General features: G+C 38.5%; 1 protein-coding gene across 9 annotated transcripts in view; it reads right to left on the bottom strand.

Annotated features, from left to right (window-relative positions):
- Window positions 1–12,852, bottom strand: part of MYO5A (myosin VA) — a 218,209-nt gene that overhangs the window by 115,790 nt on the left and 89,567 nt on the right. For all 9 annotated transcript variants that reach the window (XM_023227136.3, XM_023227138.2, XM_023227137.3 and 6 more), the window contains exons 4-5: window positions 12,235–12,379; window positions 2,239–2,395 (exon numbers count right to left, since the gene is read on the bottom strand). In XM_023227136.3, the coding sequence (XP_023082904.2) occupies window positions 2,239–2,395; window positions 12,235–12,379 (302 nt within the window). The remainder of the gene's footprint in view (window positions 1–2,238; window positions 2,396–12,234; window positions 12,380–12,852) is intronic.

Raw genomic sequence — 12,852 nt, 5'->3', positions numbered from 1 at the left:
CATATTGTAAGTATTATCTTTGACTGCTGTGGTTTGGATATAACATGTCCCCACCAAAATTCATGTTGAAATTTGATCACCAATGTGGAGGTGCTGGGAGGTGGGTTCTAGTGGGAGGTGTTTTGGTCATGGGGGCAAATCTATAGTGAAAGCCTTGGTAAAGTTCTCTGCAGTGAGTTCTCCCTCTGGTGAGACTGGATTAGTTCTCTCGGGACTAGATTCATTTCCACTGGACTGGGTCGTTATGAAGTCAGGAGGCCCTTAGGTTTCCCCTGTTTGCGTGTGTCCACTTGCCCTGTGACATTCTCTGCCATGTTATGCAGCACACCGGCCCTCACCAGAGGCCTAGCAGATGCCAGAGCCATGCTTACTGTATAGCCCACAGAACCATGAGCTAAATAAATCTCTTTTCTTTATAAATTACCCAGCCTCAGGTATTCTGAGGCTACAGTTACAGCAACACTAAATGGACTATGACAGTGGCTATTCCAAATTTTTAATATCACTCCTACTAATACAATTCAAATCTGTGTTGTAGAAAAACCAATAAAGTTTTTTTTTTTTTGAAAGAGGTAATAAAATAGTTGACTCTACTCATGAAAAATTCTAGAAGGTTCATTCTAGACTTCAGTTATCCTCAAAGACAACTTAAATCCTAGTATTATATGGTCCAGGCCCAGAAGAAATGGGATTACCTAATGCTATCACATTCAAGACTTTGGGATATTCCAGTGCTAGGGACTAAAATGGCTAGAACTGTTGTCAAATACCAAGAATCTGTCATGACCAAAACCAGTCAAAACAACAACAGCAAGAAAAGAAGCCATGCTGTTTTCTGACCCCAAACCAAAAACTGGCTCCACAGATTCTATTTTCCCAATATTAACACCAGTGACATCCAGCACTGTATCTGTAGCTTACATTCTTTCAAAATCTTAACATTTGCTTAACATTTTCACTATTCTCTTTTGGTGCAAGCATCTGTTTCTTCCTGTTCATCCTATTTCAGAAAGCATTCCCAGTATTTTTTTCCATAGCACATCCAGCCCAAGAAACCTCTGAATTTCCCCACCATATCTTGTTTTTCAATCCCAAAAAGTAGAAGTCCTGCTGCTCTAGAGGGCAGCCCTACAGATAAGAGGTCACAGCATTCTGTTCTGAAGTGTCACACGCAACACTGCAAACCAAGCACAATTACCTCTAGATAGATTATTGCAAAAACCACTTGTACCACAGGTGCACCAGGCCGATTTTAACTCCATCTGTGTTTGGGTGACAAATAAGGCTTGACAAAGGAAAAAGACAGGAATAAAAAAATACCGATTTGAATTTTTAACAAGGGAAGTTTGCTTCTGCATGTCCAAACTAATTTCTCTCCATTTAACAAAATTAATTTTTCTCCATTTAATAAGTCTTCATATAAAACTATAACTTTCCAAAAATCATATTAATAGATAAATAATACTCTACAAATCCTAAAATACTCAAATTCTCAAACAATTAGTTCCATTTTCATTGGCATAGGCATTTCTACTTTGTATATGGATGGTGCACTTGAATTTTGAAAGCACATTCTCTCATAGTTCTTCCCCTGTCAAAACCTTACAGTTACTGAATGTCTTTTACAAACCTATAGCTGTGTTACATTCTTCACAGAACAACAACAACAACAACAAAGCTTATAAAGATCATAGTTTAAGTTTACAGTTCAAATCTGGGAAAAAAATTAAAACTTTAGCTATATTAAAATTTAAGCCAACTTAGGTTGGACTAAGTACAGAAAATGAAATATGGGCAAAGGAATAATGAAACTCATTCATATTTGAGCATAACAAATCTTATGTTTTAGAAGGAGCATAAATAAGAACTCAGGACTTGGGGAAATGAGTAATTTGTACTTCTGTCACAAGGAAAGGAACAATAGATATGAGTCAGTTAATGAGGAGAAGGAAATTTAATTGCTGCCTGGTATTTAGGGGCAACAATGTCGCTAGTAGGTCAAAAATTCAGGATTATAGACTAAAGCAGATTCTGCTATAGCTGGGCTTTATTAAAAACGTCTACCTTACCAAATTTTTACTTTTCCTAGATTTTTTATAAACATGTAGAAAAGTATTTTCTTAATTTTAGTGGCTGGGAGACCGCGGGCTTTCTGAGACATGCTGTATCAATCAATTTTTTGAGCATGTTTCTTATCAAGAGAATATAGGAAGAAAGCCGAAGACTCTGCTGTCTTACCTCCATGATGGGGTTGGAGGCCAAGACCTTTTCCTCCACATTGGCCTCACTGGCAGAACCACTCACAGTTGCAAAGTATCGCATGGCATACTTAGCTGAGACTGTTTTTCCTGCCCCAGACTCTCCACTTACGATGATGGACTGATTTCGTTCATCTCTGTAAAATAAAAAAAAAAAAAAAGTAACTGCCAGTGCTGCCTGTAGCAGGATTGATAAGGGAACCTATGGTCTCTATGGAAGTAGGGGGCCAATTAATGGATTTTTTGGTCAATACTGGTGCTGATAACGCCAAGATCGCAGGTTCAATCCCCATACCGGCCACCAGAAATACTGCGGGAATTTTTTATTTTTTATTTTTTTTTAAGGAATCAGAGAGACAGATGGGGTTGAGGAGGATATTTATTATTTAGGTGCACCAGCCCAGTCGGATTAACATCCAAAGGACTGAGCCCTGAACAAAGAGTTAAGTTACCTTTTAAACATTTCATGGGGTCGGGGGGAGATCTGTGCAGGGGAAAGCATATTACAGAAGCAAGAAACAAAGACAGTTATTCAATTAATTGAGACATACATTACATCATTTCTTACTTTTCAAGAAAAAAATATGTTTTATGACTGGGGTTTATCTGTCTAGTGACTTTGCAGCTGCACAGCTAGAGAAACAGGGTCTTCACAATGCCTGGGAAAGAAGGAGAGATAAGGCTCGCTAGCCAAAGAAAAACAGGCAGTTAATTTTTAAAGGACTCCAGCTCTTTCTCTTTCTGAGGGGGAATTGGGTTTTCTTACATACAACTGAGTTTCTGCTTACACATTCTTTAATTTCTTTTAATTCCTGTTCCACTGCCCACTTATGTGGAACTTACAATGGGAATGTGATTAACATTATTTCTTCTCTGTTCTTTGTGATAAGGCACAGTGACTTTTTGCTGGTTCATACATGCAACAATGTGGAAGGGAACATAAGAATGATATTTCCGTTAGCCGGGCGCGGTGGCTCACGCCTGTAATCCCAGCACTTTGGGAGGCCAAGGCAGGTGGATCACCTGAGGTCGGGAGTTCGAGAACAGCCTGACCAACATGGAGAAACCCCGTCTCTACTAAAAATACAAAATTAGCTGGGGTGGTGGCACATGCCTGTAATCCCAGCTACTTGGGAGGCTGAGGCAGGAGAATCACTTGAACCTGGGAGGCGGAGGTTGTGGTGAGCCAAGATCGCGCCATTGCACTCCAGTCTGCACAAAAAGAGCAAAACTCTGTCTCAAAAAAAAAATAAAAAGAATATTTCCTAAAAATAATATCTACTTATAAATTAAAAAGTAGCAGAGAAGAAGAGATATCAAGCATTAAATTAGAGAGCATCACAACTAAGGATGAATCTGCAATAGAGGGCCTCCGAATTCTTATGCGTACAAATCTCAAACATATTATTTCATTACTAAAGAATTACTTCAATATCTTACGGTACTGTTGTCAACCACTTCAGGAGATATTCTTTGGAGCCACAGAAAAGAAATTTAAATTTATACTATTTAATTAAAGTTACAAAACCATTTAAAATATTTTAAATTATCTACCAGCTAACAATCCGCAAAATGGTGTCTCCTACAAACTCCAGTTCCTACTAAAGTATCCTCATCACTAGAGAAGAAATAGTCCATTTGCTGGCTTGGCTTCATTCAACTATACGTTAAGTAAGGTCATGATCTGTATCCTCATGTGGTTGATGGATGTTGTGGTTTGAATGTTCTCTCCAAAATTCATGTTGAAATTTCATTGCCAACATCATAAAGTTGGGAGGTGGGGCCTTCAAGAGCTGATTAGGTCATGAGGCCCCTGCCCTCAGGAATGGATTAATGGCATGAATGTAGGAGTGAGTTAGTTATCATGGGAGTGGGCTCCTGATAAAAGGATGAGTTTAAGCTAATTTTCTCTCTGCCTCAAACGCTCATGTGCCCTTCTACTACTGAATGACCTTCACCAGATGCCAGCACTGTGCTCTTGGACTTTTCAGCCTCCAGAACAGTGAGTTAAATAAACTTCTGCTCTTTAGGAATCACCCAGTCTGTGGTATTCTGTTATAGCAGCAGAAACTGGACTAAGACAGTCATCTAATAGGAAAGACAGGCCAGTAATTCAAGATTGTAATACACATGGTGGGGCAGTAAGAGGAAGAACAGGTTATCAGGGAAGGTTCCCTAGAGATGACAGCTGTACAAGGCCTACAAAAATGAGTAAGAGAAAGCAAACAAGGACTACAGAAGGCAGGAAGGGTACATTCCAGGCAAAGGGGATAGCATAAATGAAGGCTCCAAATCAGAAGTTTGGGAAGAACAGATCACTCAGTTTAGCTGGAAAATGAAGTAAAGACAGATTTGTGATTTCTGGCTTGGCCAGTCCTTTCAAGGGCCTCCACAATGATCCTAAATAGGCTGGGTACTGGGTGCTTTGTAGTGGAGGTGAGCTCTTCTGACCTGTTTCCAGAAGCTCTAATGTGAACTAAAAGCCCTCACTTAAAAATACTGCTTCATTCATTCATTTAACAAACACATAATGAGTAGCCACAATGTGCTAATCACTTTATGGAAATAAATGACTCTAGGGTCATAGTCAATTGAGAGAGACTAGAAAGGACACAGTTAAAACGCAGTTGGAAGTAACTGCTATAAAAAAGGTCTAAGATACTATGAAAGTAGAAAGGAAGAGTATGGAACCAGTAGGAGATGTGAGGAAGAGATGTCAGGAAAGCATTTCCAGAGAAGGTAATACCAGAATTGAGAGGGTAATACCAGAATTGACTCACATGATCATTAGGAGAAAACCAGGTTCTGTGAGAATAAGGAAATGGGAGTTAAATTATGTAGAAGCACTTGAAACCCCAGGAAACAATTATTCAAGGATGAGCAAGAGAGAGAGAAAGAGAGAAAGAAAACAAGAAAGAGACAGAGAGAGAGGCAGGGTTGGAGAGGATGTCTGTTAGACTTTATTTTCCTCTTACGGTCATAGGTGACCTTATATCTATTTGGTCTGTCGGGTCTCTCCTTATAGTTTTCATTTTATACGATATATATTATTTTATAGATTTTCCTTTTGAATTTTATCCTTTAAAATATGTAATCTCTCTAGTTTATCATGGTCATATCAAACACTATTCATATCTTCCCAGATCATCAACTTGTCCTCTGTAAACTTAATAAACATACTTTCAATTACATCTATGGCATTAACATGGAAATTAAGTAATGCGTGCCTCAGACCTGAGTAATGCAGAACACGACTTAATATCTCCACCTATGTTGATGTTAACTCTCTGATAACCACCGATTGAGTGTTGTCATGTACCGTGATGAAGTGTACATGCACCTGCACCTAGGTCTAAATTTTTAGCTTATAAACAAACATGGCCACGTGAAACAAAATCTACAGCTTTACATTTTTGCAGGCAACCAATCTGTTTCTCCCTTTATTTGATCCCTTGTTAAAAAGAAAAAATATTAAGTTAGTGTAATAAAATGCTTTCTTTCAAAACTGTGTTTTTACCATGGTGTCTTAAAGATGTGGCTTCATTGAGACTTTAATCTCTCTCTTGTTAGAGAGATGCTAAGTTTTTCTGTATTATCACTCATCAAAATCAAGCTGCTCTGCTCTCTGTGTCTCTCTGATTTCTACTTTTAATTAGTCTCAAAAAGAAAATGCTTAAACCCTAAAGTTAATACTAGACAATGAGTTTACAATTATAATATTAATTTTATTTTTGAAGCATAACTATTTACTATGAAAAAGGTTGCTGGCACTGTTGAATGTTGTGCTTTAGAGAGGCAGACAGACTCCTCAGGAAATGAAAACAAGTGTTCCCTAGAGATACTTGCTGAGGTCACTCAGTTCCTGGTGAGAAGCTTTTCACATGGCTATCAGATCCCCTCAAATCAACCTGAGTTTTCTGTTCCATCCGTACACAGCCTATACACTATATAAAGATGCCATAGCAGAAATAGCCAATTATATTTGTTTATAACCTTTATACACTCTAGTGTTCTAATATGTACTGTATTTTATTCCTACTGTAACCTTCTGGGGTAGAAAATATTCAGTAAGTCCCAAAGTAGTAGTTTAATGTTATGGTTTGAATGTGTTCCCCAAAGTTCATATGTTGCAAACTAAATCCTCAACACAACAGTGTTGAGAGGTGAGACTTTAAAATGTCACTAGGCCAGGCATGGTGGCTCACGCCTGTAATTCCAGCAGTTTGGGAAGCTGAGGCAGGAGGATCACTTGAGCCTAGGAATTTGAGACCACCCTGGGCAACATAGAGAGATTCCATCTCTACAAAAAAGAAAAAATTACCTGGGCATCATTGCACATGCCTGTAGTCCTAACTACTTGGGAGGCTGAGGTGGGAGGATCACTTGAGCCTCAGAGGTTGAGGCTGCAGTGAACCATGACTGTGCTACTACACCCTTGCCTGGGTGACACAGTGAGACCTTGTATTTAAAAAAAGAAAAAAAAAAAAGATGACTAGGTCATGAGGGCTCTGCCCTCATGGATGGATTTATGCAGTCATAATGGAAGTGGGTTAGTGATTGCAGTAATGGCATCCTGATGAAAGAATGAGCTTGGCCCCCTTCCTGTCTCTGTCTTACATGCTCTTACCCTTCCACCTTCCACCGTAAGATGACGCAGCAAGAAGGCCCTCAACTATAGATGTAGCCCATCAACCTTGCTCTTTCCTGCATCCAGAACAATGAGCCAAATAAATTTCTGTTCACTATAAATTACCCAGTCTGGTATTCTGATATACCAGTATAAAACAGACTAAAGTACTCATAAAAATGGAGAATTCTAAAGAGAAATCATTTACTGTGAGCTGGGGTCATCTGAAAGTAAAACCTGAGTGGGATAATGAAGTATAAATATAAATTAGACAGATAAAAAAGCATGGAGCAAGATATTCTATGCTAAACAAAAGATGCAGAAATAGAACTATGCCATCTTAATGTGAGGGAACAGACCTGTTAGAATAGGGCCAGGTAGTTGAAAGTAAGAAAACTAAATGACAAAGAAGAAAGGCTTCAGAGTCTCAAAGCTGGATTCAAATTTCAGCTCTCAGATACCATTTATTAGCATATGGCCTGGACAAGTTACTTTCCTCACCTGTAAAGCAGTGGTGATATGCTCCAGGGATGTAATGAGGATTACATGCCTTGCACCATGTTTGGTACACAGTAGACCTCTAAATATGGTAGCTATTTATTAATTTAAGTTAACCCACCTTTATATAACATATATAAAATTATCCTTATGAGGTGCCATGTATTACTTGAAGTCTACTTGCATAAACAGGATACTTAGCATCACAGGGCAGCTGAGTCTCAGCTGAAACAGAAGAGATTTTATCATCTGTAATACTGTGCATTTGGCCAGTGAACCTCTGCACAGTGGCGTACCCTGAGACCACATAACCAAATGATGGAAGAGGCCACCCTAAGGAAGGGCCTGGTAATAAATAAATTCAGAAATAATAAAACCAGATGAGAGGCTCAAGTCAATGAAAAGAGAAATGCAGACATAAGACCCCTAATGATGACAACTATGATGATAAGAACAGATCATATTTGAATAGAACTTAGTATTTTTCGAAGGGCTTTTGTGTGTATCACCTAATATAATTTTCACCTCCAAAGTAAGCAGGAGAGACATGTTTTCCTCTTTGGAGGAAAGAGTAACACCAAGAGGTTAGATGGTTTGTCCAAGGCTGATGACTGGCATAGAGTAGAGCTGGATTGTTACACCCCACATCTCTTGATTTCCAGGAGAAAGTCTACGCAATGTTTCTTCTGCTTTGTTACACAGCTACCTACAATGGTCTCCCCTCAACTAAAAAGAAAAATGTTTATGCATTAGTTCTCATCAAATATAAAGATAACAAATGCATACCACAGAAACCTATAAATGTAAAACTAGACCATCAGTGACACAGCTCCATTTTATAGATGATAAAATGGAGACTGAGGGAGACCAGATTTGGGCTTATATGGTCAGTTATTGGTAGATAGTGACTAGTACAGATGTCTTTTTCACTAGACCAAAGTTAATTGCATATGACTAACTTATTTCAAACAAATTTAAATAAATGAAACTTAGTCAATAAAACTGATTTACACTATCACTCACAGTGGAGAGAAAACACAGCAAAAAAATCCATCAGCACTACCTGGTTTTAAGGAAACAGCACAAAACAAAACAAAAACCCTAGTTCCAGCATGAGAAAAGACTGGCAAGAATGTCAAACAAGAATAAGAGAAAAAATAGGTATGGCAGTCCACTGAGCTTTTCTCCATGGTAAGTCAACAAGGACAATTAAAATTAAAAGGCTATTCTAGGAAGGTATTTTATGAGGGCATTGTACTCTCTAAGGAGCATGTTTAAAAAGAAACCATGAGTCAAGGATTCTGCTCAAGGATCCTGGTTATTGCTGATGTCACTGGACATCGATCTGCTTGGAAAGAATCCCTAGTATGAGTTTTGTTTTTACGATAGATGTCAAAAACATCTTTTCAACCTTAAAGATCTACATTAGAACTCTGTTCCTTTCCCCCTACTCCCCACCCCACAACACACACAACCTGCTCTTCCTGCCATCTTCTACATCTCAGTAAACAGCAATTCCAACCTTCTAGGTGCTCAGTTCAAATCCTTACTGCCATCTTTAACTCCTCTTTTTCTCAAATAACCCCACATAAGCAAGCCTTTGGCGGTTCCGTCTTAAAAATATATCCAGAATTCATCTACGTTTTACCACCTCCACTAATTAAATGATCATGTCTTGCATGGATCAAGGCAATAACCTCCCAACTAGTCTCCTGGCTTCTAACCTTGCTCCAGCACAGTATGTTCTTTAATTTTTTTGTAACTTTACTTTTTTGTTTTTGTTTTTGTTTTTGTAGATAGGGTCTTGCTCTGTCACCCAGGCTGGAGTGCAGTGGCGCCATCTTGGCTCACTGCAGCCTTCAACTCCCGGGCTCAAAGGATCCTCTCACCTCAGACCTCTGAGTAGCTGGGAGTAAAGGCACATGCCACCATGCCTGGCTAATTTTTGTATTTTGTTTGTCAAGGCAGGATCTCATTATGTTGCCCAGGCTGGAGTGTAGTAGCACAATCATAGATTACTGTAACCTTGAATTCCGAGGCTTAAGTGATCCGCCTACAGACACGCACCACCATGCCCAGCTAATACTTTTATTGTTAATCACGCCTGACTTCATGGGGTAGGAATTCCTGTCTATTTAATGTGTATCCCCCATGCCCAGAACAGTGCCTGGTGTTTGGACGGTGTTCAATAAATCTCTATTAGATGAATGATGAATTGTACCTTCCCTGAAGACATGAGGGATCCCTAGAAATGATGGTAATGTGAAACACCAGGATTTGCATCTGGAAAGATGACATCTTTGTTTCATAAGAAAACAATGGCAAGAAATGATCCTGTAGCAGTTATTCCCTACTGTAAACCTAAACAGATACAGTCTCTTTAACTGTTGTGGCAGATGTTATGGGTACAGATCTATTTATATAAATGGTAAATATAATACCATATCTGATTAAGGCATATTTTAAAACTGTCTGAAAAAGAAAACCAAGCAAAAGGAAAAAAGACAACCTTCAGTTAAGAAATCACCTTGAGTGACTGAGTCACAACAGATCATAATAAGAAGAAGAAATTACAGGAAACCAAGGTAAATCTAAAGGTAGAAAGCCATAAATATTTGTATAAACCTAATACTATCTGTGAATGACCAGTAACAAAGATGGTAAGAGCTATGCTTTTGTATTTAAGACTACTACTTCCCAAAGAGTCATATAATTCTCTGAGCACTATACAATTTTCTGATATTATTTTTAGAGTCTAGCCCTCCATGTGATTTTTTTCTCTGCCCAGTAGTTCTCAGGTTGTACTAAGTGGTGTTGAAACTGTACTGCAATGCTCTGATACTATACAAATCAGCTATTGGTAGATTTTCCCCTTACAGATGGAATTTTCTTAATTTTAAGCTTAAAAAATAATTTTTCTTAAGCTTTGAACACTAATTACTATTTTATAGCAGAAGCTGGCATAATATGACATGTTTTGTAGTGCTAACCTATGTTTAGTCATTTTATATTTAATACATTAATATTTCATAATGTCAGACTAATTGAATTTGAAAACTGGTCTTCCTAGTTATGTGACTTTAGAAAAGTTACACAACTTCTCTGTGTTTCATTTTTCTCATTTGTAAAATGAAAATTAATAATAATACCAAATTCAGAAAGTTGCTATGAGAATAAAATTAGTTAATAAATGGAAAACAATTAAATAATGCCCTTCACAGAGCACATGTTAGCTGCTATTAGAAGTATCCAAATTAATATTATTTTATTATTAAAAGTGCATAATGATTTCTAGGGCTTTGTCACTGAAATAATTCTAAAATTCTGTCACATGCTGGACCAATCATGTATACTCTCCCTGGCTGGAGAGGAGAAAATAAAAACCTCTGCAGTATTAGTTTTCTTTCCACCTTATAAATTACTCATGGGTTTCCCATATTATATTTATAATATGTTCTGCTTTGTAGGCTGGAGAAATGAATTAAACTCAAGTTATTCTTCTACACATTCACAGTTTTATATTTTATTATGTTATTAAGAGCATAATCTAGTCTTGAAAGTAGCATTTTTCTCCCATTTTCCACCCTCAAAATTTTGGGGTTCCATGGTTAATATAGAGACATTTTGCCAGGTGTAGTGGCTCACGCCTGTAATCCGAGCACTTTGGGAGGCCAAGGCAGGTGGACCACAAGGGTAGGATATCAAGACCATCCTGGCTAACATGGTGAAACCCCATCTCTACTAAAAATACAAAAAATTAGCTGGGTGTGGTGGTGGGCGCCTGTAGTCCCAGCTACTCGGGAGGCTGAGGCAGGAGAATGGCATGAACCTGGGGGGCGGGGCTTGCAGTGAGCCGAGATCGCCACTGTACTCCAGCCTGAGCGACACAGCGAGACTCTGTCTCAAAAAAAAAAAAAAAAAAGAGACATTTTGCAGATGCTGTTCAGGATAACTGATACCCTATCATATCACACTAACATTAAAATTCACACTTTCAGTTGGGCATGGTAGTGCATGCCTGCAGTACCAACTACTCAGGAGGCTGAAGAAGGAAGATCACTTGAACCTAGGTGTTCAAGTCCAGCCTGGGCAATATAGCAAGACCCCATCTTGAAAGAAAAAAATGTCACACTTTCCTTTAGATTTAATTCCCTAGGATTCAGAAAGATTTTTTTTTTTATAGCTCCTAGGCCTTTTAGTTCTGGTCTATTACTCATTAGCTAACTGACATTGAGTAGGTCACTACACTAATCCTCTCGTCTGTAAAACATAACATCTGCGTCTGTCTTTTCCTAGTCACAGGATCATGATGAAATTTCAAAGGCAGTTTTTAAAAACTCTATGTCCCTTTATAAATGTGAGGGTTTTTTTTGTTTTTCTTGGGTCGGTTGGTTGTTTTTGAGATGCAGTCCTGCCCTGTGGCCCAGGCTGGAGTGCAATGGCACAATCTCGGCTCACAGAAACCTCCGTCTCCCAGATTCAAGTGATTCTCCTGCCTCAGCCTCCCAAGTAGCTGGGATTAACAGGTGTGTGCCTCCACACCCAGCTAATTTTTGCAATTTTAGTAGAGGCAGAGTTTCGCGACGTTGGCCAGGCCACTCTCGAACTCCTGACCTCAGGTGATCCGCCCACCTTGGCCTCCCAAAGTGCTGGGATCACAGGCATGAGCCACCGTGCCTGGCCCACTTTATTATTTAATAATAATCCAAGCCACCTGAGACAAACTTGTCAAGGCTGCTTATTTAGTAATTATTTACAAGGTTGCCATTCACTTTAAAATATATGTGACATCAGCAAGAAGAAATTATCATATCTAATAGCCATAAAATAACAATGAAAGCTTCTACCAACCTGGCCATTTGCTTGTAAGCTTCTTCAGCTACTGCAAAGATATGTGGATCCATATCACCCATGTTCTGACCACTGTATGCATTAATAATATCTTCTCCATAAATAGGCAGCTGTTCATAGGGATTTATAGCTACTAGGACTATACCTGGGAATAGGGTGGGGGACAAGAAAGAAAAGAAGTCAATGATACCCTAATGGGCATATCAAACTTAGTAAAGTCAGACTCACAGTGAACACAATCCTTCATTTCAATTTAGTTAATATTAAACCAATAAACTGAGGATCAAAATGTATCATAGCCTTTGCCTCTGAACCCATTATACATAGTTCTGCCTAAAACACCATTTAAAAACTGGACTAGGGGGCTTAAAATAATGTGGCAATGTTATAAGAACTTTAAATATCTTCATATATTTAATTCAAAAATTCCACTTTACTTCTACAATTTATCCAAATGAAATAATCAGAAATTCATGCAAAGAGGTTCCCCCGCCCCCCCAAAAAAGATGTTTATCATAATGTTACCTGTAACAGTGAAAATGGAAACAAAATATTTAGGGCAAGGAGACTAGTTGAATGCATTCTGTTACATCCATATGATAGACTACTAAGCCACCA

This window comes from Piliocolobus tephrosceles, chromosome 6 (genome assembly GCF_002776525.5).
Source record: "Piliocolobus tephrosceles isolate RC106 chromosome 6, ASM277652v3, whole genome shotgun sequence".
Lineage (NCBI taxonomy): Eukaryota > Metazoa > Chordata > Mammalia > Primates > Cercopithecidae > Piliocolobus > Piliocolobus tephrosceles.
This window is presented reverse-complemented; position numbering and strand designations above follow the sequence as displayed.